We start from the raw sequence: 27,984 nt of genomic DNA on the forward strand, positions 1-27,984 counted from the left end.
TCGCAAAGGAGAGGGAGCGGGTGGAGAACAGGCGGGCCTTCATGAAGCTGCGGAGGCAGCAGCAGGTGGAGCGTGAACTCAACGGCTACCGCGCCTGGATAGACAGGGCAGGTACGGCAACACTCTGCCATGCACACCTGGAACTGCACGCGCCATTTTTTTCTGGAGCTAAACTCACCCGACGTCATTTTCGGATATCGCCGGGCGTCTGTGCTGTAGGGCTGCACACACAAGCGCGATAACGACGTCTGCACTGGCCGTCTCCCACGCAAGTAGAGGGTGACAAAAAGGTGATACTGACTCACTGGCTTTACAGTAAATGTGTGCACAAGTATGCATGTGAATTGTGTGTGTGTGTGTGTGTGTCGTGTGCACATAGTGAATTTTGTGTGTGTGTGTGTGTGTGTGTGTGTGTGTGTGTGTGTGTGTGTGTGTGTGTGTGTGTGTGTGTGTGTGTGTGTGTGTGTGTGGGAGAGTGTGGGAAGCGAGAGTGAGAGATATTGCGAGCACTGCGAAGGGAATGAGAGCTCCTTCTATCAAGGAGGTCACACGGGCCTCTGAGCGTTTACATCAGTGCCAGCCTCGCTCCCAAAATCGAAACCGGCCACTCAGTGTGTATCGTATTTCCTCAAATAGACTAATAGGCACTTGCCCCAATTAGTCACCGAGTGCAGCATTCACAAATGGTTCCCTCGCACAGGAAAAAAAATGAGATAAGCGGGTCGGAAAATAGGTGGATGGATGGTTATAATTGTTAGGACTGGTACGGTACATGCTGGCAAATGAGGCAGGGTACCCTGGCAATTACCTGAAGGGGGGCTTACATGGCAACCATATGCATCAGAGGGGAGTTGAACTGTATATCAGGGATGGGCAACTTTGGACTGCAAACGCACTCTACGTGACCCCTTCATTCCGTAATTTAAAAAGAACCAAATTATTTCACAAACCCAAAATATTCTTCCCGAAACACTGATAAACATTCTATGCATATTTTCTACGTAAAAACAGGAGAATGGGGTGGGGGGATCACGGAAAATACAGGAAACAATGAAAAAGTCTGAAAAAAATATTCCAAGAAAAGGAACAAAAATCTGCACATATGCAAGTACGCGACTGCTGAACTGCAGGGATCTACTGTAGTTTTACGTTGTAGTATCAGCAGCTTTGTGGTGTCCTTGAATGGTCATTTTGATGCAAGAGCGTGGTTAAAAAATGTGTGGTCGTCAGTGCCCCCTGCCACCCTCCGACCACCAACCAGTCATACTGCTGAACACTCATGACTCCTTCCACCATTTAAGTTACCCATCCCTGATTTGTATCAACAGTCAAAGGCTAAATCTTCCTTCCGCGAAAAATTCAGTGGGCTATCGATCTTCCAAGAAGACTGCATACAACATAATTGACCACGACTATTTATTGACAGTTAATTTCCACAGTGCCAGTTTTATATGGCAAAGACTGCACCTCAGTTCGTAGCTCAGTTGAACTCTGGTGCTAACCAAAACAGCAGCACTAACTGAAGCCCGCAAACAGTCTTCAAGGGTAGACGCTTACTGTATGTATGAAACAAATCCCCTGCGCAGGATTAAGAATGATCTTTCAGGCATGTTCACCGATTAGTGTTCCACTCGACTCTGACACGTGATCATTTCATAATGTTGTGTGCGTCCATGGTTGTATTGCGGGAAGCTACGCTATTGATTAACCTCAGCCGGCCAACCTCGTGTCTCGCCGTTTCTCCGCATTTCTCCATAACATACTTTTCTTTTGTTTTTAAACTCCTGTTAGATGCCTTCCAGCCATCTACAATTGAGCCTCCAGCTATTATTTATGGAAATTCTGTTTGAAACTTTCCCTTGATCTGTCTCAACAGAGGAGGTGATGCTGGCAGAGGAGAACAAGAATTCGGGGAGATCGGCATTAGATGGTAAAGAGTCAAGGACTCAGTCTCACTTTACTTACAGTAACTGTCATTGCTTCTACCTAAAATATAATCACTGTCCACTGACTATATTTGCATATTTTAAATTCACTTTGGATTAATAGTGGACAAAGTGTACAAAATGTATTCCTAAAATTGACATAATATTCTAGTCACATCAATCCAGTCATTTTAAATGCTTTTTTTTTTGTCCAATGGCCATTTTGGGATCATAGGATTAAGCCTTACTGTAACCTGGGTATAAATTTCAAGAATTGTGTTTATAAACTAACCATTAAAAAAAGAAAAAAAGATTGATCGAATTTCATTTCATTCTAATTTTGTTCCAAGGAATTCCAAGAACTTTTTTTGAAATCGTGATAGACCCCATAGATGAAAATGGGCTTGTGCGTATTTACCTCCGTCATACGACGTGGGATAATCGGGCTAACCAGCACAGCCAACCACATACATGTGAATAGTGTTAGGAAACAAGAATATTGAAGAAGCTAGGCTAACTGTTAGCTTATCTTGGAACTACATTGTGACAACAAACTTTTCTCCTTGTGATTTTTTTATTGTGGTAAATGACTTAGGAGACATGTTACACCAAGACACAATACACTAGTTGCTCCTCTATTTGTGTCAGGCCACAGCGACAGCTTTAGCTAATTTCCTGACACGCTAGCATTTCCGTTATAGTCAATGAGTCCGTGGCATAGCCTAGCTCTGTGTTGATCACATCCAGGAGGATTTTCCGATTGTAAATATTGAACAACCTGATTTTCAGTATGTCTGTATACCACTTAAGTTGTGGAGCAGTGGTGTCCAAACTACAGCCAGGGGGCCATTTGCTGCCCGCCATCCATTTTTCAGTGGCCCGCGTCGTGACCGCCACCCCCCCCAAAAAAAAGAAAAACTAAAAATGACATTTGACATGGGCTTCAAGATCAGTTAAAAAAAAAGGGAAGTTGGACAGAATGAGAAGGGAGGATGGTAGAACTTTTCTCTATAATGGAAGATACAAGTGAACCATTTATGATTAAAAAAAGAACACCATTTATCTTCAAAACACCATAGGGAATAATGATCATTCAGTTTTAGAGGCAAAAATAATTTCTTCCACTTTGTGCTCGATGGATGATTTATGAAGACATTACATTAATCATCCTCAAGTGAAAAATGTTCACCTTACCACAGTTTGTTCAATTTTGAAGTGACCCTTTCCATGTTTCTGTATGCAGCCCTCAAATGAAAATGTTTGGACACCCTTGTTGAAGAGAATAGAGAGCCTAATACTTTCTTTGTTACGGTACTCTATTTTCTGAATGTCAGTTATTAAAACTCGTCATTGAACTAGAGTTTTCATGTCAAAAGTGCTGAAGAGAGCGAGTAAGAAGACAGGCGCACGTCGAGGAGCCCCGGGCGATGACAAGTACGCGGACATGTCCACTGCCAGTGAGCCTTTAACTCGCCTTGTAACTTTCTGTCTCTTGAATTATATTGTGCATAATAGCTAAATAATATGTGGACTCTCCCCACACCCCCATCTCTGTCTGACAGGCATGTCCCGCTCCAGGATGAACTTCCGCAGCGGTCGGCGTGGTCCGGCCGCCTACTTGCGTCGCAAAGAGCGCATGTTGCGCATCTCCATCCGCCGCATGGTGAAGACGGACACGTTCTACCTGATGGTGCTTAGCCTGGTGGCTCTCAACACCATCTGCGTGGCCATCGTGCACCACAACCAACCCGACTGGCTCACCATCTTCCTCTGTGGGTCGCCACTTCTTGAGTGGCAGATGGCATTTATTTTGATCTCATGGTTTGTTTGTTTTCTTCTCTCCAGACTATGCGGAATTTGTGTTCCTCGGGCTGTTCCTAGCTGAGATGTTCCTGAAGATGTATGGTTTGGGTTTCCGTCTCTACTTCCATTCGTCTTTCAACTGCTTCGACTGTGGTGTGAGTGCCCTGTGATTTCTGACTATTAAAGAAGACATATTAGCCCTACGTTTATATGAGACATTATGCTTTTTATATAGATATGACATGTCCCAGGTGTCCTCATTCTTTGTTGTCAAAATACACCAACAATCAAGAATTATTGCTCAAATTACACTTGTCTTATACTGTATATTCTATATGTTGCTGGTGCAATGATGTGTATGGGTTTCATTCATTTCATTACCATAACAACGAGTGTCAGAGCAAAGTATGCTGCGCTTAGCTAGCACCCTGAATCTCATGAAAACTGCAAAGCACAGACCCTAGCACTTGACTGCAAAGACAACATGAAAATTCTATTCAAGTGAAGTGAGCGTTTGTGAAGATTCAATTGCATTTTCCTTCATTTAGAAAGCAGGTCATCACCACGCAGTACAAATTACTCTTAATCGGTCAATGAATGCAGTTCACCCAACACAAATGGCCCCCGCCTTCACATCTGCGGCTTAGCCAAACTTTTTAGGATGTTCTGGTCATCAAAAGTAAATGCTGGAAACACGGTTAGCTAACATTGAGCTATGCTGATACTCCAGCTATATCATGTGTATAAAAACTCAATTTTCCATAATGTACCCTCTTTAAATAGCTCACATTTCAGGTTTTCAAATGGATTTTGTGAATGCCAAAATGAGAAATTTAGTGGTGTCAGTACTTTGAGTATGGCAGACAAACTACAATGGCAGTTGAACTTGATTTTTTTTTGCAGGTTATTGTGGGCAGCATCTTCGAGGTGGTTTATGGCTTCTTCCGGCCTGGCATGTCGTTTGGCATCAGCGTGCTGAGGGCGCTGAGACTTCTGAGGATTTTCAAGATTACCAAGTAAGCAAGACACCACCACGCCCCCTCAACAATTTGTACTTTTCATGTTAGAGTTTGTATTTTTCTTTGTCAGATACTGGGCCTCTCTCAGGAACCTGGTTGTGTCGCTCATGAGCTCCATGAAGTCCATCATCAGTCTGCTTTTCCTGCTGTTCCTCTTCATTGTGGTGTTTGCTCTGCTGGGAATGCAACTTTTCGGAGGACGGTAGGACGTAGCGGTCTTAGCTTGTTGCTAGCAATGCCCCTTTTCCACTGCGTATCCGCTTGCCGCCACTCACTTTCGAATGACACATTCGGTTGGTATGGTTCTATGTTTCAAGTGTGATTCATCAATTTAACGTTTAAGGGTACAAAATGTCTACCTTCCTCCATTTATCAGTACAGGCCGCAACATGCAATCACAATAGCAGCACGTGGCTTACGATCCAAGGTTGTTTCCTAACTCCCTGTGTGCAGTAATTATGTTTGTGGTTATGAAGCAGCTCAGTAATAATGAGGGGGATCTGTAGCAGCCCCGTTGGTCAGAAGACCTTTTATACTCAGGGTTGGACATGAGTGCTGCATAAGCACACTGAAAATATTAAAAAGGGCACCTGATTTACACTTAGTGTGTTTCTGTGCATTTGCATACAAAACTTTCTTCAGACAAGGAGACACTTGCCAAGTAGCCAAGTAAATACCCTCAGATTACAGTGATTCATCTGGGGGTGAATCAAATGACAAAGCCGCTTTTAACCTAGAATATTCCAAGAGGATCATTCACCTAATGTGTCAGAGGGTGGATCTCCAGGATTCTCTTGTGCATATATCTATGCACCAGCAACAGTCTACAGAAGAGTATCGGGGTCCGCAACCTCTGGGCCACACAGAGAGACTGCATACTTCTGAGTTGTGATATCACCATTCACCACCAGATGGCAGACATGACTTAGTTTTGGTCTTGACTAGAACGTTGGTAGGCCTACTAATTTTTTGTGGCTTTGGAATGACACGCGGGAGGAATTTAGTACTTCTATATTAAAATTTTGAGTGAGTTGATTTTTGTAAAAAATGCACTCAATGAATTCTTGCAGTTAATGTTGGTTTGCTGTTCAGCAGCTTTCCTCTGTCCTTGAATGGTATTTTTATGCACGAGCGCTTTTTTTGACTGGAAAAAAACAACACAGTATTTGGTTATTTTGGGGGATTATTCAAACCCTTTGTTGTTGAAGGCTTTACCTTTTATACAGGCATTCAAATGTGGATTATGAAAAATGACATCTATTAAGATACTAGGACAGTGTTTCTTAACCTGGGTTCAATTGAACCCCAGGGGTTTGGTGAATTGGTCTCAGGGGTTCAACGGACCCTCTGCCATGGAGGTTAAGACACACGCGACTCAACATGTCAATTAGTTATGACTCGCCCGCTTGGCCATCACTAGCTGCAGATGATCACATTACATTGCTTGTCTAATCAGTGCTGTGGGAAATTTAGTTCTGTCATGATGCGTGGTGGTGGTGGACTCCAAAAAGCAGGCACGAGAGAGGAGCAGGTTGTACTTGATGAATTGTATTAAAACAGATAAAACTAAATCCTAAACAAACAAAGTCCAAAGTATCAAACAAAACACATGACTGAAGATAAAACATAACAATGACCAAAACCTGACTGAAACAAACATGACAGGAGCCAACAAACAGCAACAAACAATGACCCGACGGCGGGAGTCCTTTTATAGCCACTAATTACCTAACGACCAACAGGTGTGCAGCTGCAGGGAAAAGCCCCACAGTGCCACCTATTGGTCACAAACCGAAACATGACAAGTTCGCTTAGTAGTCAATGTGTGACTGTCGTGATAGTACAATTAAAAAAAAAAAAAAAGGATACGTATCTCTTGAAATTGTATTTACTCTTTTCTGTTTTTAATAAATGCATTTTTTTAAATATCTTGAATTTGTAAAATATATATATTTATTTTTCACTCATGAAGGGTTCGATGAATGTGCATATTAACTGGTTGGGTTTGGTACCTCTAAAAAGGTTAAGAACCACTGTACTAGGATGTTCAGACGTATGCATGCATTTCATCCGTGTTTAAAATGTCAGCTTGGTTCGGAAGTGATCGGTCCTATGTGGCCCCTCAGTCACGCATCATCATTTAAGCCAAACACAAAACCAAGGGTGTGTGTTGTATTTTCGAGTTGACTGTCTCAAACCTTGGCGAGTAGAGCTGAGCCGGTACTGTATAGTGCAAAAGCTTCATTGACGTTCCTCATGGAGACACAGAGGAAATGAAAATAGCTGAGCATCTTCCTCCTCCTTGGCTGCCCATGCTTTGATTCTCCATCTTCCTCCCCTCTAGGTTCATCTTTGAAGATTACACTCCCACCAACTTTGACACGTTTCCAGCTGCGATCATGACAGTCTTTCAGGTTTGGTTCCCCCTCCTCCTCTCCGCATTCTGCCTTCATGACACATTGCACCCTGGGAGATTTCTCACACCGGGCACAGATTAAAAAACTCGCTCGCCATCCCGACCTCGCCTCCGCTGCCCGCCTACACGTCCATGCACACATATGCGCGCATCACCATCATACACATGAACTAAATACCCGTCAGAGCTGCCACAAACACAACGGAGGCTTCATTCTCACAACCCGCTATGTTTACTTGATGTTTTTTTTTTCCGAACTATATTTATACAATACAATACATGCTGATTTATATAGCGCTTTGCAAGTCCACTCCACTTGCCAGTCACAACATAAGATGGAGGTGACATCTAATAGAAGAGCTATATCAAAACATTTGACCTTGACCAAAAGATGTCATTCATGTGTCTTGTTTCTCAAAATCGCAGTATTTTTTATTTTTTTTTGCTTGATAGGGTCTCCACAGAAGAAAAATGTATCTTTACGGAGTCTCGTCAACATTCAAATTCATATCTTAAAACGTTTTCCTGACACATGCAGAATTCTTGATGCCACTCAGTAGCTCTCGTGTTTAGTCAAACTAAATACTCTGCTTATCAACTTGCAGATATTGACGGGTGAAGACTGGAATGAAGTGATGTACAACGGCATTCGCTCCCAAGGAGGCGTGCAGTACGGCATGTGGTCGTCCATCTACTTCATTGTGCTCACCCTGTTTGGAAACTGTATCCTTGATGACACTGAAGAGTACAATGAGTTCTCACTTGTTTCATCATCACGAAACTGGAAATAGTCTCGATTTTAATGTACAGGATGTGCAATGAGTAGTTGGGATGAGAATGGAATTCAGGACACAAATCTCACAAAATATTGTGTTGTTTTCTCTTGATTCCAGCGTATCATGCAAGCATGCTCCCTAGTGGCTGTGAGAAGCATAGGATGCTTGTCTTGGTGCTCGGACCTTCCAGCAATACTCTGCTATATTTGCCGCATGGTTGCTTCTCTCTGCATGATTTCGCGTTTGGTTTTGGGGGCAGTAAAAAGTCCAATTTTCCCGTTGCGATTTAAGTGTTTGCATTGAGAAAAGCAATAACACGCTTCGGAATTGCGGGTCTGAGCAAATACCTCCATAAAACAGAAAGCTTTCTAAAAAAAAAAAAAGACAAAGATAAGATGGTAAAGATAGAATACTCGTGTCATGCAAATAAGTCAGTGGCATTTGTTCTTAACGCTGTCTCTGTCAGATACACTCCTCAATGTCTTTTTGGCCATCGCTGTGGATAATCTGGCCAATGCACAGGAACTGACAAAGGTTTGATCTTTACCGGCTCCTTTTGCTGTTCTCTAAATGCCCATGTGAAGGGCGCTTCCCCCCTAAAATGCAATTGAATGTGTGTCTTGAATCAAACAACCTCCCGATTCACTTTGCTAGGATGAAGAGGAGGAGGAAGAGTTCTTCAACCAACGGTATGCCAGAGGCAGAGATGGCTTAATATCTGAGTAAGTTAAGGGTTAACATAAACACGTGACCATGCCAGGATGGGAGAAAAAAAATTGACTTGTTTCCCCCGTTGCTTCATTTGATGTGTTCTGAATGGATCCTGAACACCACTAGATGTGTAATGAACTCTGAAGATTTTTTTCTATTCTTTTGCTCGGAGATTGGTCATAAATTTGGCCTGGCAGTGACCTGGCACCTCATGATTCGCTCAAGTCAGACTGCAGCTATTTAGTCAGTCTGTGTGGCTCTAGTGGGAGAAGACACACTTTGGAAGGTAGATATCCCATTAATGACTACAGCGTCACACCGGAAAAAAACAATGACGCTCGTGCCCCCCTCACTCTCCCCCCAAAATTTAACAGTGTCTCATCCAAGCATGGACATGGCATCCGCTCAGGCTGTGCACATTAGCTTTGCATGCTTTTATTGAACTAATTTACAAATCAGTACCAAATATTTGGATGGATCAACAGATATGAAAACTCACATTTAGAGCCTTAAAAAATGTGACACTTCTGTTGAAGCAGTTTTTTTTCATTAACTTAATATCGCTTTAAATCAGTTTTTTAATTGAATTTAATTTCATATATATATATATATATATATATATATATATATATATATGGGTTTTCTCCGGGTACTCCGGTTTCCTCACACATTCCAAAAACATTCTGATTGAACACTCTAAATTGTCCATAGGTTTGAATGTGAGCGTGGATGGTTGTTCGTCTCTGTGTGCCCTGTGATTGGCTGGCAACTGGTTCAGGGTGTCCCCCGCCTACTGCCCGAAGACAGCTGGGTTCAGCGGCTGGGCACACAATGGAATCACCTGGATTTAGATTTAGACATTTTTTAAGTAGATTATAGTGTACTTAAAAAAAATGTATCTTGATCCATATGGTTTTATTTCCTCCAACCAGTTGATGAAATAAAATTGAGTTAATTCAACACACCATTATTTTCAATGTAGACTGCACCCATAAAACTTCATATCGTTTTTTTTTTTTGTTTTTGGTTGTTTTTTTTTTTTTCAACGCACAGTAGGTTATTTTCAATGCAGCAATTTCAAGGGTGTGCTAAAACGCTCTCATTGTGTCATTTGTTTGTTGGATGTACTGTATAGATAATTTTGCAGTGTTTTAATGTGTTTTGCTATTCCATCACGTTGTCTCGTTTTATGCCTGTTGGAAAGTGGCACAGGCCAAAATGAAACTTGGTCACCACGAGAGCACATTTCACCTTAGATGCTATAATAATCATGCAGATTATTTAAAATGCATCCATTTACTGTAGTGGCCATATCATGAAAAACTGTAAAATTGCACATAATGTTAATTGGAGGTCACGTTTTGGACTGTGTCCCCACTGTTCTGTGTATGTTGTAAAACTAATGTCTTGTTTTCAAATCATCACTCATTTATTACATGGACAACAACAGAATCAGAATTACAGTAAGTAAAACTGTATGCATTTGTCTTCTTCTCTAGAAATGTCTCCCTGAAACACTTGTTGAGATTCCGTTCTTTAGATTTGACACTATGCTTTTGTGTTAATCCTGCACTTTCCCGTTTGTGGTCTTGTGGGTTTTATTATCTCCCAGGTAACCTCATGTTTTCTTCTTTTTTTGGATGCCTTTATTTCTTTAGCTTGGACTATTTCACATATTTTCCCCATTACAGTTTTAGAGTCACAGAAAAGGCCTAATCTTTTCTGGCAAATTTCAGTTTTTGTTTGTTTGTTTAATTTCTTGCATATCTGGTATGCTACATGAATATTAGTCTGAATGTTGTTTTCCACCACTGAAGCAGTAGTTTGACCTTTTGGAAAATCTGCTTGCATTTAAGAAATAGTGACAAGTAGAATTTGTTCTGAAATCTGTTGGCTTCGCACAGGGAAACAACTAGCGGGACTTCACTTATTCAGTCAAAAACAAAACAGCATACTGTCCTCTGGTTTTGCTTTATGGACTCAGCAATATTGAATTCAGAGTCATTTTCATATTATCTAGCACCGAACATTTAACTTTTTAGGCAGAAGCTGGCTAGGTGTTTCTCTCTCTAACTGTATATGCTGTGCTTGGCTAAGCTACATTAGGTTTCAATAGATACTCGATAAGAATCAGTCGTCTCACTCAAATGTCCAAAATGTCAAACTAGTTATTTAAAATTGGGTTGTTTGCTGCCAAGTATTCATATTGTGTGTATTGTGCTCTTTAGTGGTCGAAGAAGACCCTACCTCTACAGAAAACGCGCCATCCACCGAGGCCGACCTACTTTCCCCGATGATGCAGACGGAGCGATGGCGTCCCCAGATGAGCAGCCCCTCAACAGCTCTAACGCCTTCGCCAACCGCCGCGAGAGGCGAAGAAAAGTCAACATGTCCGTTTGGGAGCAGAGGGCCAATCAGCTACGCAAACGCCGCCAGATGGCTAGCAGGGAGGAGCTCTTCAGCAGCCCCGCCGAGGACACCATCGAAGCCCCCAGTACCCAACATGTGCCTGCATTGTCCACCGAAGCCAGCCCCACCCACCTGCCCGAGTCTCCCATGTCTGTGGGGATGCCCTTACCTGAGCCGCCCATGTCCATAACCATCCCCATACCCGAACCCCCTGTGGCCGAGCCTTTGGTCAACCTCACTGAGGAGTATACAGGTGGCACTAACCACCGAGCTACAGGCGGAGGTCGGCACAGGATGGCCCGCAAGTTCAGACCAGGTCAAGGGCCAGAGGAAGGGGCCAGACACAGACGCCACCGTCACCGAGAGGCTCGCACTGAGGCCAAGAGCCTGGACTGCGCACCGACCCCACATGATCCGCTGTTGTTCAAGCGCTCACTCAGTCAAGAGAGGAGGATCCTGGATGAGAGAGAGGAGCATGAGGAGAAAGCTGATGCAGAAAGCCAGCTCCAGGATGATACTGGAATGTCTATCGTCAACCCTTATGCAGACATTGGAGAAGATGGAAGGTAGACTGTCAGAAAAAGGTTACCTTGACAGTGTCTTATTACTGGGGGGGGGGGGGGGAACTCCCTTGATCTGGATGAACTGGATGAACTGGACTCCATTAGGAAGATACCTTTAGTCCCGATACTGTAGAAGCGGTGTCCAAAGACGGTCCTCAAGGGCTGCTGTCCTGCCTGTTGTTTTCCATCTCTCCCTGCTGCAACACACTTGATTCAAATTATCACGAGCATTATCTTGCTTCTTCAGAGCTTGCTGATGAGCTGATCCTTTAAATTAGGTGTGTTTCAGCAGGGAGCGATGGAAAGCAGGTAGGACATCGGCTCTTGAGTTTGGACACCCCTGCCCTATTGGGAATACACCTTTAGTCCCTTGGGAAGATACACTGAGATAGTCCCTGGACTCTCTTGGGAAGAGACAGTACCTGTACATTCTAAGCATACTTCTGCTCCCTTAGGAAGTTAAATATACTTCCTCGGGGAGATTTCTGTGCTCCCTTGGGATTTTTCAGTCCCTTTTAATACCTTATTAGTCAAGGAAATGTTTCGAGTTAGGTATCTTTTGGGGACGGTACCTGTGCTCCCTTGGGAAGATGCCTTTAGTCTCCTGACAAGATTACATATTTGAATCTATTTCTGAGAGTGTAGGGCAGGGGCGTCCAACTCCGGTCCTGGAGAACTCCCATCTGGCCTGCTGTAGATGTCTCCCACCTCCAACATACCTGAGTCAAATGATCAGGGTCGCTAATAGGCTTCTGAAAAGCTTGCTGACAAAAAGCTTGTGTTGGACAAGGGAGGCATCGAAAATGCGCTTGGTAGGCGGCCCTTGAGGGCCAGTGTCGGACACCGTGGTGTAGGGCTTTCAAAAGAGGTCTTTTGATCATATCTGTACCACCTTGCATTTGTCTTTTGTCTCAGGATGTCTGACATTCCCGAGCCTCCTCAGTGCGAGCGACTTCTGGACTGTCCAAGCATCCCAGCGGAGATGGCTCTGGAGGCCACAGAGTACAGCGTGTGCACACTTGAACCCGAGAAATGCGCAGGCTCCCTCCACCGTGACAAGTCCATTCCAGAAGGATGCGTGGCCATTGAGATGTCCGCACAACCGCTGCTGGAGTTGACACCCATGACAGGTAGTCTCGGCCGTTGTCAGGGAGACACAAAGATCTTTGTCACACCAATTCCGACTCAAAGTTTCTGCCTCCTAGTGAACAGTAAAGAGGTAGAAGCCTACCATTCTGAACAGAGAGACATAGAGGAAGACACTGAGGAAGAGGAACCTCCTATTGCTCCCAAACCTGTTGCTCCGGGCAGCATGTTCCTCTTCAAGGCCTCAAACCCGTAAGATGTTGCAAAGTCCTATTACTTTCACAAAGTGAAATTACAACTGTTTGTTCTTCCCATATTTGGTCCATAGGATCAGAAGAATCTGCCACTACATTGTCAATATACGCTACTTCGAGATGAGCATCCTCCTTGTGATTGTGGCAAGCAGCATTGCGCTGGCCGCTGAGGACCCCGTATGCACCAGTTCAGAAAGAAACAAGGTAGAAAACAAATCTTGAGGTCACAAATTGTGCGCAATTGTAAATGATGGATGATAAATGAACGGAAGTTCACTTGCGCCTGCACTATTTACGTGTGTACACTTTTTGCTTGTTGTCAGTTTTAAAGGGTGATTTCTAAAAGGTCCAGTTAATCCACATTATATTGTCTTCATGCACATCTCAAATTTATCATATGATCTAAAATAAACAGGTAGTCTTGCGTTCATGTGCTGCCACGATTAGTGCCCCCATGCTGTCTTTCAGTACATCGTTTTCCAGCCACTGGGATGTTTTCTCAATATCAACTACTACTTCAATTTGTTGGTCGTACACAGGGCTTGTCTTTTCATGGCCGTCCTACTGGTTCCTTCTTCTTACTGGGATTCTTTTGCCTGAGGCACTCAGTAAGCGGCCATCATCTTGATGTATTCTGTCCTCCGGGATCGTGCCCATGAAGATCACTGTTCAACAGCCGCTGTCTTTCCGCTTTGTGTACATCCCTAGGATGCTGGGCTTGGGGTGGAACCATTTAATTGTGCAAAGAAAAGATGCAGCATACATATCACAGCAAGGTGTAAGACGCTGGCAGGCAAGGCATACATGGAGTACCATAACCAGGTAGCAGGAAAAATGTACTGGAACATCTGTACAAATCATGGACTAACACTACCAGAATCAAGATGGCAGACACCACAGAAGGTGGTTGACAACCACTAGGCCGAGATCCTTTCTGTCCTGTTTGCCTGGACGTCCAGATTCAGACAAAGTGTTGATAGCCAGCCAGACTGACATAGTGGTGGTGGATAAACATCAGAAGACAGCAGCAGTCATGATAGATGACCCTAAAACAAAAAGGTGGAGAAATACCAAGGACTGAGGGAAGGACTGGAGAGAATGTGTCGGGGAAAGACAACAGTGGTGCCAGTCGTGATCGGGGCACTAGGGTCAGTAACCCCAAAGCTGGGTGGATGCCTGCGGCAGATACCAGGAACAATTTATGACATTTCCATGCAGAAAAGTGAAATACAGGGAACAGCTAAGATCCTGCGCAGAACCCTCAAGCTACCAGGCCTCTGGTAGAGAACCCAAGCTTGAAGGGGATTGCGAACGGCTGGTCGAGAAAACACCCCTGCTTTAACTGAATGCTATTGGTTGTGCAAAAGCATGTCTTTCTGCTTTTTAAATCAGGTCCTCCGTTATTTTGATTATGTCTTCACTGGGGTGTTCACCTTTGAAATGATCATCAAGGTAGGCGCGCGACATCATCATTCACGGCTGTGAAACCAGCACTGTGACATGACTCAAACTGTGTTCGTGTCTATCGAAGATGATCGACCAGGGCCTCATCCTGCACGACGGCTCCTACTTCCGAGACATGTGGAACATCCTGGACTTCATTGTGGTGGTGGGAGCGCTCATTGCCTTCGCTCTGACGTGAGTCACCGTATAAGCACCCGTCTGCCAGTGACTAACGTGTTGACTCACTGCCAGTCACCGGTGGCCTTGCACTCTGGTTATATATCACTTTTCACTGCATTGTGCCTCAATGACGCAGGAAACAAAGCCTTATTTCTGTTTAATTGTATTGTGTCATGATTTTGCGGTAATTATTTCTGTTGTCTCTCAGTGTAACGAATAACCTTTTTGAACGCTTTTGCCTCTTGTTAATTTCTCTGTTGTGACTTTATAGCTGTGTGACTCTTCCAGCTCAGTGTCTCTCTCCTTATGCCTCTGCCCTCTTGTTCTCTGTTGTTCCTGTGGATTTTGTCTCTGTGGGGGCACCCAGGAATGTGATGGGGTAAACATTTAATTATGTCACACTAAACCTTTGGTGTCATGTTCTTTGTTTTGCCTTTTTGGTTTTTGTTGAAATCAGTGCACTTTCGTTGGGTGTCTTTTAAATTTTATTTGTTGCCTCCCAAAATCTCATTGAACTGCAGAGCCTGACTCAGACAGACATATACACCTGCCATTTCACGACACACAATCTACAGTGGGGTATGCTCCAATTTTTTAGTTTCACACATTTTTAAAAAATGAGAGACATACTGTACACCCGCGTCCGAGTTAATGGTCCAGGAAGCTATGCCTCTTGTTCGTTCGACCCAGTCTCACTTTTAACCTTCAGTTTCACTTGATATGAATTGTATTACAGAGTACAACTGCATACTCGTTCGAGACACGCAAATTCACTTATTTGATTTTTTTCCCCCCCATATTTTTGTTAAGATGTCCACTCATGCGTTTGTCATACTTGCCTTCAAATCATGGATGGTTTTTAAGTCAGCCTACTGTGACTCCAGTAATTTAATAATTTGTGCACTACTTGCAGGATTTAAATCATTTTAAGGCAGTTGATCAGGGATGCCCAAATCGGGTCATTGAAAGACCCTATTCAGTCTGTTTTCAACTACTCGCTCCTCCAACACACGCGAATGAAATGCAAGCTTTGCAGAAGCCTGATTATCAGTCCTTATTTCATTTGGGTGTGTTGGAGGAGGGAGACATCTCAAACAGGATGGATAAGGGCTCTCAAGGACTGGACTTGGCCAGCCCTGAATTAGACCTAATTTGTATGTACAGTATACAGTTAAAACAATCACACGCACAAAATGTGGAGTGCTTTATTGTCTTTAAAATGTGTATGTATTTTTTTTTCTGGAATTTGTATGTTGTTGAAGTGCACTGGTTCAAAACTGCCCAAGCTTGACCCTAAACATCACATTTTAACGTTTTCAACAGAAACAACAAAGGTCGAGACATCAAGACCATCAAGTCCCTCCGCGTTCTGAGAGTCCTGCGGCCGCTCAAGACCATCAAGAGGCTTCCTAAACTCAAAGTAAACATTTGCGCACATTCACTCTTTGAAATGAACTTCAGCAAGCCTTTTGTTTGGGTCAAGTTCGAAACAAACCGAATAATGTTTTGGATCCCAGAAAAGTAGACACCAGACAAACCGCTGTAACAAAAAATATTTATTCACATAAAGCGCACCCACGAAGTAGGAACAGAAATCACTGGTCAACAATAACATGGAAAAAAAACAATACATTCACAAAAAGCGCTTGCAAAAGGCAAAGAAATAATTAACCTGAGAACCAAACGAAATGTCAAGTGTCCAATTCACTCGATAAAAGAAAAGCAAGATCAAATAAAACAAAGACTATAACTCACAAACACATTGAACTAAGAGAACAAGAACGACTATGACGAGAGCAAGAGGTCTAGAGAACAAACACTTGAACAAGAGCAGCCACAAGGTCCAAGAATCCGACAAGCTGCAGGCATTTTGTCTGTCCTTAAATCTAATGACCATGGGCAGCTGGTGTGCACACTGAAGGAAGGGCCTTTGTCTGCCACCTGCTGGAGACACACAGGAACAGGATCATGACATTTGCCCCCCTCTCCTCTCCCGTACATTTTTGTAGGCCGTCTTTGACTGTGTGGTGACGTCCCTGAAAAACGTCTTCAATATCCTCATCGTGTACCAGCTCTTCATGTTCATCTTCGCCGTCATCGCCGTGCAGCTTTTCAAGGGCAAGTTCTTCTACTGCACCGACAGCTCCATGAACACAGAGAAGGAGTGCCAGTAAGTGCGCGCACCAAAAGGCCACCCATCTACTAGTTTTCTTCCTGTGCACATGATGACCTGTTTATAGCTTAGCACAGGGTTGCCCAAACTTTTTTGACCGAAGATCTACTGTTGGATCAACCAACCTCCCGCAATCAACCCATTACCGCGCACACGCACGCACATGCACACGCATGCCATGAAGAGCAACAGCCGGACGCGGAGGCATGCGACGCACTTTTGCAGCCTGTTAACTTTCGTAGCTCACGCGTACCGTTTTAAAATGCTTCTCTCGCCCCTCCAGATTCCTATTCTTTGCCCGTGCCCTCGGTGAATTGTACATGAAACAAACTCTGAATGAGAATAATGATAACGATAAAAGATATTGCGCAACAGCTCTGACCACAAGCTGCAATTGCAGCCTGCTGAGCGCTAACAACTTCCGGTGACGCAGGTAACGGGCCACCGTAGGTTAAAGATGACCTGCTATATTTTATTTTATTTTTTCAATACTTTTTATGAAAGTGAGACTGATAGGATGATTGGGGTGCAGTGTGCATTAATACAAAAAAATATATTACTAACATGCACAGAGCCACACAAATGTTTGGTTTTTTTCTCCTCTACACCCATCGTGATCGACTTCGGACCAGTCCATGAACTGCCGGTCAATCGTGATCGACGTAATGGGATTTGTGGAATGACAGTGACAAGTGTTATGACTGGTGTCCAGGAATGGTTTGGTCTGCTGTTATGTACTGAACCATTAGTGAGCATCATTGACTTTTTGAAAGGGATTTTCGATGAGATGGCTCTCGTACCGAATTGCCGGGAGTCACCATTCAAGAATGTATTTGTGTTTGCCTCACAGGGGCTACTACATCGACTACACCAGGGACAAGAAGGAGGTGAAGAGAAGAGAGTGGAAGAGACACGAGTTCCACTACGATAACGTTTGCTGGGCCCTCCTCACTCTCTTCACCGTCTCCACCGGCGAAGGATGGCCTCAGTCAGTGTCTTTCTAGTACGCGGATGACATGAACGATTCAAACGAACAACAGAAACAAAGTTGAGGTTGTCTGGCCGACAGGGTACTGCAGCACTCCACCGACGTGACCGAGGAGAGCATGGGGCCAAGTCGAGGGAATCGCATGGAGATGTCTGTTTTCTACGTGGTGTACTTTGTGGTCTTTCCCTTCTTTTTCGTCAACATCTTTGTGGCTCTGATAATCATCACCTTCCAGGAGCAGGGTGACAAGATGATTCAGGAGTGCAGCCTGGAGAAGAATGAGGTGCGGCCTTGTCACATCAACCACCGCACACACAAGCGCTGTAATGCAGGGTACACCCATGCCGATCTTTAACACCGTGATTGATTTTTAAATGGTGAGAAAAAAAGAAAATCTGAGTGCCAGTTTACGACTGCGTGTGGTGTGCTCCACCTAAAAAGCCGATCGCCACATGTGGATTTGCCAGCATAAATGATGAACAGTTTGCGCATTTATGATTAGTGGTGGTTGCCATGTAAGTACCGCACTTGAGGCATAATGCACAAGTTACTTTTTTTGTCTTTTTCAGAGGGCCTGCATTGACTTTGCCATCAGTGCCAAGCCCATGACGCGCTACATGCCCCAGAACAGACAAACCTTCCAGTACAAGTTGTGGCACTTTGTGGCATCTCCGTCTTTTGAGTACACCGTGCTGGTGATGATCGCCCTTAACACAGTGGTCCTCATGATGAAGGTAAAAATGACACAGAACTTTCGTCAAATAGGGAATAAAGGAGACTAATTACTCAACCGCAGAGTGTACCAGTAGAAATGATTCATTTGATGTGATTTTTGTTTTTGAACCATTTAGGATACAGAATCAAAATCTGTACCATCCTAATCATTGTAAGATATTGCAAAATTGACTTTTGTACAAATGGGTCAGAATCAGTTATTCAAGATTTACAACAAGGTATTTTTAGATCGGGAGCTCTTATTTGTGCAAATGCATTTTCCTAAAAAAATATTCATTTCAAAAATATTTGCATTTTGATTATATGATACATTGTATGCAAATTTTCTATACTCTGTTATAAAATGCAGTATTATCCGACTGGTGTACCAGTCTTGTACAAATGAATCGCAATCAGTGAATAGAGATTTAGAACATCAATTTGTTCAAGCGGGTGCCTTTTATTTGTACGTTTAAATGTACGCTTATAGACACATACATACAAGCATACATCATAATACATTATTAAAAAATTATAGTCGTAATGTCTATTACATCATGTATTCCAGTGGAATGAGCATGTTGTGAGTCTCGTGACAAATTCTAATTGTACATATGATTGATGAATGGAGATTTGCTGTTCATTTGATCACCTAACGTGTCCTTCTAATGTTTGTTCAGTACCACTCGGCCCCCACGGCCTATGACATGGTCCTGAAGCACCTGAACACAGCCTTTACTGTCCTTTTCTCCCTGGAGTGTATTCTCAAGATCATGGCTTTTGGTTTTGTGGTGAGGAAAGACACTCAAAGCCACAAAAGTTTGCAAAGTAAAAGAAATGGAAAGGATTCAAATATGACGGTGCCGTTCTTTTATTTCTCGCAGAATTATTTCAGAGATACGTGGAATATTTTTGACTTCATCACGGTGCTTGGCAGCATCACTGAAATTGTTGTGGATTTACAGGTGAAACCAAAACATTCCAAATATGTGATTCGATTATTCATAAATCCAAAACTACTATGTGCTGCCTCTTCTACGTTCCAGTCGATGAACACCATCAACATGAGTTTCCTAAAACTCTTCCGGACGGCCCGCTTGATCAAGCTGCTGAGGCAGGGTTACACCATTCGCATTCTGCTCTGGACCTTTGTACAGTCTTTCAAGGTTGGAAAATTTTACCTCCCCCAAGAGGAATTATTTATTTTCATCTGCGCACATGTTTTGCATCTTCAACCCTTCTTTTTAGGCGGGCCGTCGAGAGTGTAGTGCTTCCCAGAACTGAATCTCGCACAACCGTTTGAAGTGGGTTCCATCAAGAGCCGTTTGATCCGGCAATTTAAAGAACAGTAGCTGTAGCTGTTGTGATCTGGGATCCCCTCCCCCTATGAAATATGCAGGGAGCAAAGGATCAGACCTCGGTGGTGAAGCCATGAAGATGTACAAATGAATTCTTACCCTGCATTCACATGGAAATGAAACTCATCCAAAGTAACATGACGAAATTAAAGAGGTGGTTGGAGCCCCAGCGCAGGGACAGATCTGAGCGAACGGAATGGAAGGTCATCTAAACAAGATTAGAAAAACTCAAGACGAGCACTGCACACACACACACACACACACACACACAAAAAAGTTATTGCGTGAGCAATTAGATAAGCATGAAGTAAGTTCAACTAAGATCCTTTTGGTTCTGCTGCACTGAAATACAGCAGCTATCGACCAGGAAACTGTCAAACCCAGACAAAAGCAGAGTAGACAGTCACGTGACTTGCAGGCCATCTTAAAGTCCGTTTTGGATCATATGTCCCCATGCGTTCAATAAAAAGTTGACAGTCTGATCAGTTGGAGCCTTTGTTTCCAACAGGCACTTCCTTACGTCTGCCTGCTCATCGCCATGCTCTTCTTCATTTACGCCATCATCGGAATGCAGGTGAGGTCTCCGGTTGGCTCTCCACAGTGGAACTTCCAAAATGGAACAATTTGGGTTTGACTAAATTAAGAGCTGCAGTTCAAACCAACATGATGTGTCGCATCGGTAAATCTCAGCAGCAGTTTGTGCTACACTAGACTATGCTTATTACTATTTGTACTTACAAAGACCAATTAATTTGACCAGGCACCTAGCTAAAAGCATAAAGGCTAACAACCAGAGAATCTTGTCAATAAAATGTAAGTAGCTGTGCTTGTTTTTGTCAGATAAATTGTGGTAAACTTGTTTTGTGTCAATTTTAAGATGCTGCTTCAAACATCATCTGCATGTAAAAAAAAAAAAAAAAAAAAGTGAATAAATTAATGAAGGTTTTATTATGCAACAAATTAATTTACGTTATTTCCTATGGGAGTTTTTTGGTTTTTTTTTTTTAATTAGAGCAACTTAGAAGTCAACAATGATTACGCAGTGGATCGTGTTGCCTTTGGAGGTTCCGCCTTATTCCGATTATTATTGGGTGTTACTGGTAATGCAATTTTGGTATCCTGTCTTTCAGGTGTTTGGGAACATCAAGCTGAACGACGAGAGCCACATCAATCAGCACAACAACTTCAAGACCTTTTTCGGCGCCCTCATGCTGCTTTTCAGGTGGGCCTCACGCAGCGTTAGCACATCTTGATGTTCACCGTGTCGCTTAATGTTATGCAAATGAGCCACTCGCTGGTTTTTAAACCCTCAGGAGTGCAACGGGGGAGTCCTGGCAGGAGATCATGCTGTCCTGTCTGTCGGGTCAGGAGTGCGAGCCCGATCCCTCCATCGGCCCCTTCGCCTTGTCCCCGGATCACGAAGGAGGCTGCGGCACAGACTTCGCTTACTGTTACTTTGTCTCATTCATCTTCTTCAGCTCCTTTCTGGTCAGAAGTCGAACTCGACACAGATGATGATGTTTGTCTTCCGTTTTAATACGCTTTGTTGCTTGTAGATGTTAAATCTGTTTGTGGCTGTCATTATGGATAACTTTGAGTACCTGACGCGAGACTCCTCAATCCTTGGACCGCATCACCTGGACGAGTTTGTCAGAATCTGGGGAGAATACGATCGCCTGGCATGGTGAGATCCATCTCTTGCTTCCACTGTTGTGGGGAATTGAATCAAAGGACAAATATCGGAAATGATTTAGATTTAAACTTTGTTAGTATTCAATTACTTACATTGAAAGTTCTTTTTAATGTATTTGGTATTTATTTTTGTATTACATTTTCATTCTTTTTTTTTTTTTTTTTTTTTTTACTTTTTCTATATTTTCTTGTGTATTTTCTATTTTGGGTGTTGAAATTTAGTAAAGTACTAGAAAATATATTCCGATTTTCCATCTGAATTTTCTGAGAGTGACAGCCATCTACACTATCCAATGAGATCCACCACCACTTCTCCATCCATCCATCCATTTTCCGATCCGCTTTATCCTCACAAGGGTCGCGGAGAGTGCTGGAGCCTATCCCAGCTGTCTTCGGGCAGTAGGCGGGGGACACCCTGAACCGGCTGCCAGCCAATCGCAGAGCACACAGAGACGAACAACCATCCACACTCACACTTACACCTAGGGACAATTTCGAGTGTTCAATCAGCCTGCCATGCATGTTTTTGGAATGTGGGAGGAAACCAGAGTACCCAGAGAAAACCCACGCAGGCACGGAGAGAACATGTAAACTCCACACATGAAGGCCAGCGCCAGGATCGAACCCACGACCTCTGCACTGTGTGGTCGACGCGCTAACCCATGGGCTACCGGGCCGCCGCCACGGTCGACGCACTAACTAGTGGGCTACCGGGCTGCCGCCACCACATCTGTAACAATAAGATTGAGGAAATTATTTAAGGTTGCTTTCTTTTTAATGTTTATTTGCTTTTTGTATTGTTTTTACTTTTACTATTTTAAAGTGTTAATGGTGGTTTTTTTTTTTTTTTTTTTTTAATGTGGTCAATTCTAATTTCTCAGCTAAACTGAGACTAGCACAATCTACCAGAGTAAATATTCAATTAATTTCAATCCTTAATCTTTGAAAAGAGCTCCATATTTTATGTGACATCGCAATAGAGTGATTGCATGTACAGTGTATGATCTAAATTCATTTCATGTCCAAATTTAAAGTGGCGGAGGGTTCTCCAGCATACCCCACGATGTACTGTACTGTAGTTTGACTGGTTTCTCCAGCAGAGGGCAGCAGATGTGTTCGAATTGCGTTGACCAAAGAGATGATACAGAACAATGATGCCTCTCTTTTCTGTTCTCCTTCCGGCTTATTACACGATGAAGTGGACGCATCCACTACACCGCCATGTATGAGATGTTAACACACATGTCTCCACCGCTGGGCCTGGGCAAAAAATGCCCTGCTAAGATCGCCTATAAGGTAACAAGATCCAGCTCTTCATCAAGGAATGTGAAGGGTTTTAGGAAACAAAAGTGTGGAAAACGCTCCTCCCTTTTGTTGTCACACAGAGGCTGGTGTTGATGAACATGCCGGTGGACGAGGACATGACAGTACACTTCACCTCCACCCTCATGTCACTCATACGCACGGCACTGGACATCAAAATAGCCCGAGGTGAGGAGCAGATGTGCATGCATGTTTTCTGTGTGCGTCCAGCCCAGTGGCAGGTAAACTTATTCAGTGCTCTAGGGCCATGTTTGATTTTAAAACGGACAGATGGGCAAGGTCATTCATAGATTATCCATCCGTCCATCCATCCATCCATCCATCCTGGATGGATGGATATTATGAAACAGGGATAGGAGCTGCTTTAAAGGCAGCCACGATCAAATAATGTAAATAATCATGTCTTCGTGAAGCAGCATGGGCCTCATCAAGTTAATTATGGCATGCCGTGTTCAAAGAAACGGTCGATAATGAGGCTTCTTACGTTCAGTAAGCGTCACATCAATATACTGTAACTCATATAGCAAGCACACTGCCTTCCTTTTGTTTGCGCTAGTGTACAATCTCTCCCGTCTCCCAGCTGAGGCAAAACCTTGTCAGTGCTTGTGTCACAGGTGGCGAAGACCGCATCGCCTTGGATGCCGAACTTCAAAAGGAGATCAGCATAATCTGGCCCTACCTGCCGCAGAAGAACTTGGACCTCCTGGTGCCCATCAACAAAGGTGGGGCCTCCGTGGTGATGGTCAAGCAGCCACGTTAGCGTTAGCTGTAGCGTTGACAGGAGTCGCGTTTGCAGACACAGATATGACGGTGGGGAAGATTTACGCCTCCATGATGATCATGGACTACTTCAAACAGAGCAAGGCCAAGAAGCTGCGGCAGCAGCTGGAAGCTCAGGTCAAGCCAACGATATCATGGCGTCCTCAACTTCATTTCAAAATCGAATAGAAGTTAAAATGTAGTTACTGTTTTTGAAATCAGAAGAGCAACCTGATCTTCAAGCGTCTGGATGCGTCCACCCTTCCAGAGGACATTCTCTCCAACACGCAGCCTCTGCCCATGATGGCCCACAGCGCCGGATCCGCCTTGTAAGTTGATTTTTACTTTGCAAGCATGCATGCATCTTTTTACGTGTTTACATGTTTTATTGTGTGTCCAATAACCATACAGGACACGTGGGGGCTTTGTGGCTTTGAGTCCTATTTCACCACAGGAGCTCTTTTTGCAGTCCATGAGCTCGGACACAGATGCTGGTCAACAACAAAACTTGGTAAGCAAAGAGCAACTATTTGTACACGTTATCACTGTCATCTACACTTCAACTGAGCCTCCAAAGTTAAACAATTTGGAGTTCATGCCAATTTTTCTGAGAAAATATGTCAAACATGATGTCATCATCTTGCAAATCTTGTGTGACTTCAGTCCAGGGAGCATGGTAGACAATGTCATTGTATTATATTTTTCAAATCATCTCATTGGCCGGCACAGCCATGGGGCACACAAATGTGCGGGTGGGGGACGGTCTCCAATCGTGCTTCTGTCATGTCAACACTCTAGTGCACCAGCAGGAGACGCTTTGATTGGCTATAATTGAAGTTGGCTGTGACCACTCCCTCAACGGCGCAAACCTCCCTCTCACAGATTTGATGGCACACGCTTATCTGTGAAGTTACCAACTAAACCATTGCAATACAAAGATATGCCACCCACCAAGCAAAGTTTACTTCGGTCAGGAAAACAGAGCCCCTAAAGCAGTGGTTCTTAACCTGAGTTCGATCGAACCCCAGGGGTTCGGTGAATCGGTCTCAGGGGTTCGTCGGAGCCTCATGGTGGTTAAGACACACCCGACTCAACATGTCAATTAGTTATGACACGCCCGCTTGGCCATCACTGGCTGCAGATGATCACAATACATTGCTTCTCCAATCAGTACTGTGGGAAATTTAGTTCACTCAATAGTCAACGGGTGACTGTCGTGATAGTATGTCGTAAAATTAAAAAAAACATATACTTGTGCCTTGAAATTTTATTTACTTTTTTCTGTTTTTAATAAATGCATTTTTGACATCCTGAATTTGTAAAAAGTCATATTTTTGTTTTTCACTAATAAAGGGTTCGGTGAATGTGCATATGAACTTGTTGGGTTCGATACTCTAACAAGGTTAAAAACCACTGCCCTAAAGATTTGTATGCTGATAAAACAAATTGGCCTATGCTGATTCCAAAATTGCAATCAATTTTTTTCTAGCACGTCAAGATTTTCTCCCTATTTTACCCTCCAGATTAGCAACATTCCTCTGATTAGCTGTGACACTGTAAGCAAAAAAAAGTCGCAGACAGGTGGACTCATCTACAGCTAGGTGGCGCCTTGTTTGTGCAGTCGCAATTGCGACAGTGCAGTTGTAGGTCTGTGCAATCAGTATCTGCAGACAGAAAGCTAGCTTCGTAGGAATTAGGAGGATTAGTGATGGCTTTTCTCCTGCAATTTGGGCATACTGTTGGAAGTTCTATTCCCGTTTATGTTGTTTTTTTCAAAGCTTTTTACATACACACAATTTATTAAATACTTTTTAAGAAAACGAGGATCCTACACCTCAAAAACATGATGTGATAAAGAAAGTCCGTTTTGGATTCTGCACCCAAAATTTTGTTAAAAACACCTGTCAGACCTAATTCAACAAAAATTGTGCTCCCCAGTGTTTTTCAGACACAAATATCAGCATACTGGAATGGACTATGTTGTACTTTGGAGGTTCCACTATAACTGCACAAAAAACAAAAAGGGACACAAATAATCTTTTCGAAAGTCATCCCCAAAAAGTGTAAACTCTTTGAAATTTTTTCCTCCGTGTCCCAATTCTTTTCGTCCATCTCGTTCACATCACAGAAAACCTTTGACACTTGCAATTTATTGGTTGCATTAATTTCAAACTGCTTTCTCGCGCCACAACAGAACATTCATGTGGTCTTCTCGTGGAAGGAAAGACAGCTTGTTGTCCATGTTTGTTGTCTCCAAACTGTCCGGTTTTAGTGGCTAGTGGCGCCTGTCGCCCCTTGTAGTCAGATGTTCTTTTGTGCGGCTTTGTGTGTGCGGCTCTCAAGATATGAACATGCATGACACTTCAAGTTCAAAGATGGATCCCATTTTTCCCTGTGGCGCATCACTCTTCCTGTTGTTAACTGGTCTGTTCCCGATCTGGACTATGGCGCCGGTGCCGGTGGCTTGATAGATGATGAAGGCGCTCCTCCTCCTCTGTCTCTGCTCACCCAGGTGGGCGAGTGCCATTGGGGGATTCCGCTAGGGAGGGGCCTGTGCATGCGGGCCTCCTCCATGCCCCGCCTGGCTGTAGAGTTGCAGGTACAAACTTCCTGCATGATATGGTCTACTGTGTGTGCACAGCCTGGACTCTTGGCAGATGCATGGGCGATGATTCGTTTTTTTATCCTCATGGGCCACACAAAGAAGTGTTTTTTGGGCTTTGATGCTTTGGAATCGGATGAAGAGTAAATTGACAGACAAGTTGGGGTGGATCGCTGCTTTCCTCCAGTCAGGAAGAAGCTGCAGGGTTCCTTTGAATGTTCCGAATGCTTTTGGAATTTTTAATGTCATAGAGGTGTGAAGAAATCTCGAACTTTGGAAAGAATGCTTGTAACAAGACATTTTCCTTTCAAATGAAACAGAAAAAAAGGGATGTCTTTCTCAATGCATTCGTAGTTTGCTTCGTGATGGAGGGGGAACAAAGATTGTCCTGTGTTATTTACCGGCTGGTAGATAAGATTTAGCCTGTTACAATCTGCTTTCAAATAATCACGTTTGTATGTCTCGATTTGAGTGAATATGTTCAATACATCATGCTTTCGGGTACTTTCAGATAACTTCAATTTAACATTTGAAAAAATACGTGAAGCCAGAGGCTCAGCCTTCTTACTGAAGCACGCAGATGAAAATATCCATCTTTAATAATCTGAATCTAATCTTGGTGTTTTTCATGTTTTCTTGTTTTTACAGGCAGAGGCTGCCGGCGGATCAATGAAGCGCTCCGCCTCCACCATTTCGGATCAACAAGTCAACGGCCTATGGCAGGACGAGAGAAGCCCCGAGCGCTTTTATCGACCCCGACATAAGAGCTACAAGGCTGCAGGTCTGTCAACAAGTCACTTTTCCTCGATTGAGAACATATTTCTGTATACAAGAGGTCCTCTGTTTGTGATGGAGTTTCTTTTTTGCAGAGACAAAATGAATCATAGTCTCATCAACCTACAAAATCTCACAAAATAGTTGATTGTTGCATATCAGAGTCTTCAGACCAACCTAAAACGAAGACAGGGTTGGATTTTCAAACTCAGGTTAAATTTTTTTTGGTTGTTGCAATTATTACCGTATTGGCCCGAATATAAGACGGCCCTGATTATAAGAAGACCCCCTCTTTTTCAAGACTCAAGTTTGAAAAAAGACTTTTTGAACACCAAATTCATTTTTATACAGAAAATAATTACAGTACATCTGAAACAAATGATTATAACAATATATTTGAGACAAAAAGCATGTTATTTCGCCTCATTCAAATCTTAATATCTGAACATTTAAATATGTAAACTAAAGTGCAATCACATTCATAAATGAATGGCTTGTGGTTTTTGAAATGTAAATTACATCATAACTTCTCCTTCAGCTGCCGGTTAACCTGGCCGATCTTCGACCCACTTTTCTCCTGATTGTCGCTACGTTTCTCCATTTTCTGTTATCGCTTCTATTATTTTCTTCTCTTTTCTTTCTTACTGCTATTTTTTATTTTTCTTCTTCGTGCTACTGCTGTTTTTATTTTTATTTTTCTTGACAGGAGTTCACTTTGGCCTGGGGAGTCAAGTTCAGCATTCGCTTCAATGATATCTGGTGCCATCTAGCGTCATGAATGGGTATAATGTCTAGACACCAAATATAAGATGACCCCCACTTTTTCAGTCTTATTTCAATGCAAAAAACACCGTCTTATATTCGGGCCAATACGGTAATCAAAGCCAGGGATAAGGTTACAAACGCCGTTTATTGTTTCTGATGACTTGGTGAAAAATATGAAATTGCCCATTATGAGGTTTCGGCCCAATGCTAGCAATATGTTGGAACCGCCGTAAACCGGGCACCCCTTGGAA

At 43.2% G+C, this 27,984-nt stretch overlaps 1 protein-coding gene across 7 annotated transcripts in view; it reads left to right on the top strand.

Moving 5' to 3' along the window:
* Positions 1-27,984, top strand: part of cacna1eb (calcium channel, voltage-dependent, R type, alpha 1E subunit b) — an 83,883-nt gene that overhangs the window by 51,834 nt on the left and 4,065 nt on the right. For 2 of the 7 annotated variants that reach the window (XM_019878963.1, XM_019878969.1), the window contains 37 exons: positions 66-111; positions 1,877-1,930; positions 3,302-3,382; positions 3,488-3,697; positions 3,771-3,883; positions 4,632-4,744; positions 4,818-4,949; positions 7,092-7,161; positions 7,769-7,886; positions 8,406-8,473; positions 8,594-8,661; positions 10,879-11,625; positions 12,538-12,752; positions 12,828-12,960; positions 13,037-13,166; positions 14,355-14,414; positions 14,494-14,600; positions 14,953-14,964; positions 15,909-16,005; positions 16,595-16,755; positions 17,609-17,746; positions 17,828-18,029; positions 18,316-18,480; positions 19,141-19,251; positions 19,345-19,626; positions 20,327-20,392; positions 20,949-21,040; positions 21,132-21,306; positions 21,375-21,502; positions 22,710-22,806; positions 22,896-23,001; positions 23,448-23,555; positions 23,630-23,730; positions 23,815-23,921; positions 24,004-24,103; positions 26,105-26,191; positions 26,843-26,975. In XM_019878963.1, coding sequence (XP_019734522.1) covers positions 66-111; positions 1,877-1,930; positions 3,302-3,382; positions 3,488-3,697; positions 3,771-3,883; positions 4,632-4,744; positions 4,818-4,949; positions 7,092-7,161; positions 7,769-7,886; positions 8,406-8,473; positions 8,594-8,661; positions 10,879-11,625; positions 12,538-12,752; positions 12,828-12,960; positions 13,037-13,166; positions 14,355-14,414; positions 14,494-14,600; positions 14,953-14,964; positions 15,909-16,005; positions 16,595-16,755; positions 17,609-17,746; positions 17,828-18,029; positions 18,316-18,480; positions 19,141-19,251; positions 19,345-19,626; positions 20,327-20,392; positions 20,949-21,040; positions 21,132-21,306; positions 21,375-21,502; positions 22,710-22,806; positions 22,896-23,001; positions 23,448-23,555; positions 23,630-23,730; positions 23,815-23,921; positions 24,004-24,103; positions 26,105-26,191; positions 26,843-26,975 — 4,933 coding nt within the window. The remainder of the gene's footprint in view (positions 1-65; positions 112-1,876; positions 1,931-3,301; positions 3,383-3,487; positions 3,698-3,770; positions 3,884-4,631; positions 4,745-4,817; positions 4,950-7,091; positions 7,162-7,768; positions 7,887-8,405; positions 8,474-8,593; positions 8,662-10,878; positions 11,626-12,537; positions 12,753-12,827; positions 12,961-13,036; positions 13,167-14,354; positions 14,415-14,493; positions 14,601-14,952; positions 14,965-15,908; positions 16,006-16,594; positions 16,756-17,608; positions 17,747-17,827; positions 18,030-18,315; positions 18,481-19,140; positions 19,252-19,344; positions 19,627-20,326; positions 20,393-20,948; positions 21,041-21,131; positions 21,307-21,374; positions 21,503-22,709; positions 22,807-22,895; positions 23,002-23,447; positions 23,556-23,629; positions 23,731-23,814; positions 23,922-24,003; positions 24,104-26,104; positions 26,192-26,842; positions 26,976-27,984) is intronic. The other 5 variants (XM_019878966.1, XM_019878968.1, XM_019878965.1 and 2 more) reach the window with 5 other exon arrangements.

This window comes from Hippocampus comes, unplaced genomic scaffold (assembly GCF_001891065.2).
Source record: "Hippocampus comes isolate QL1 unplaced genomic scaffold, H_comes_QL1_v1.1 scaffold85, whole genome shotgun sequence".
In the NCBI taxonomy this organism is placed as follows: Eukaryota; Metazoa; Chordata; class Actinopteri; order Syngnathiformes; family Syngnathidae; genus Hippocampus; species Hippocampus comes.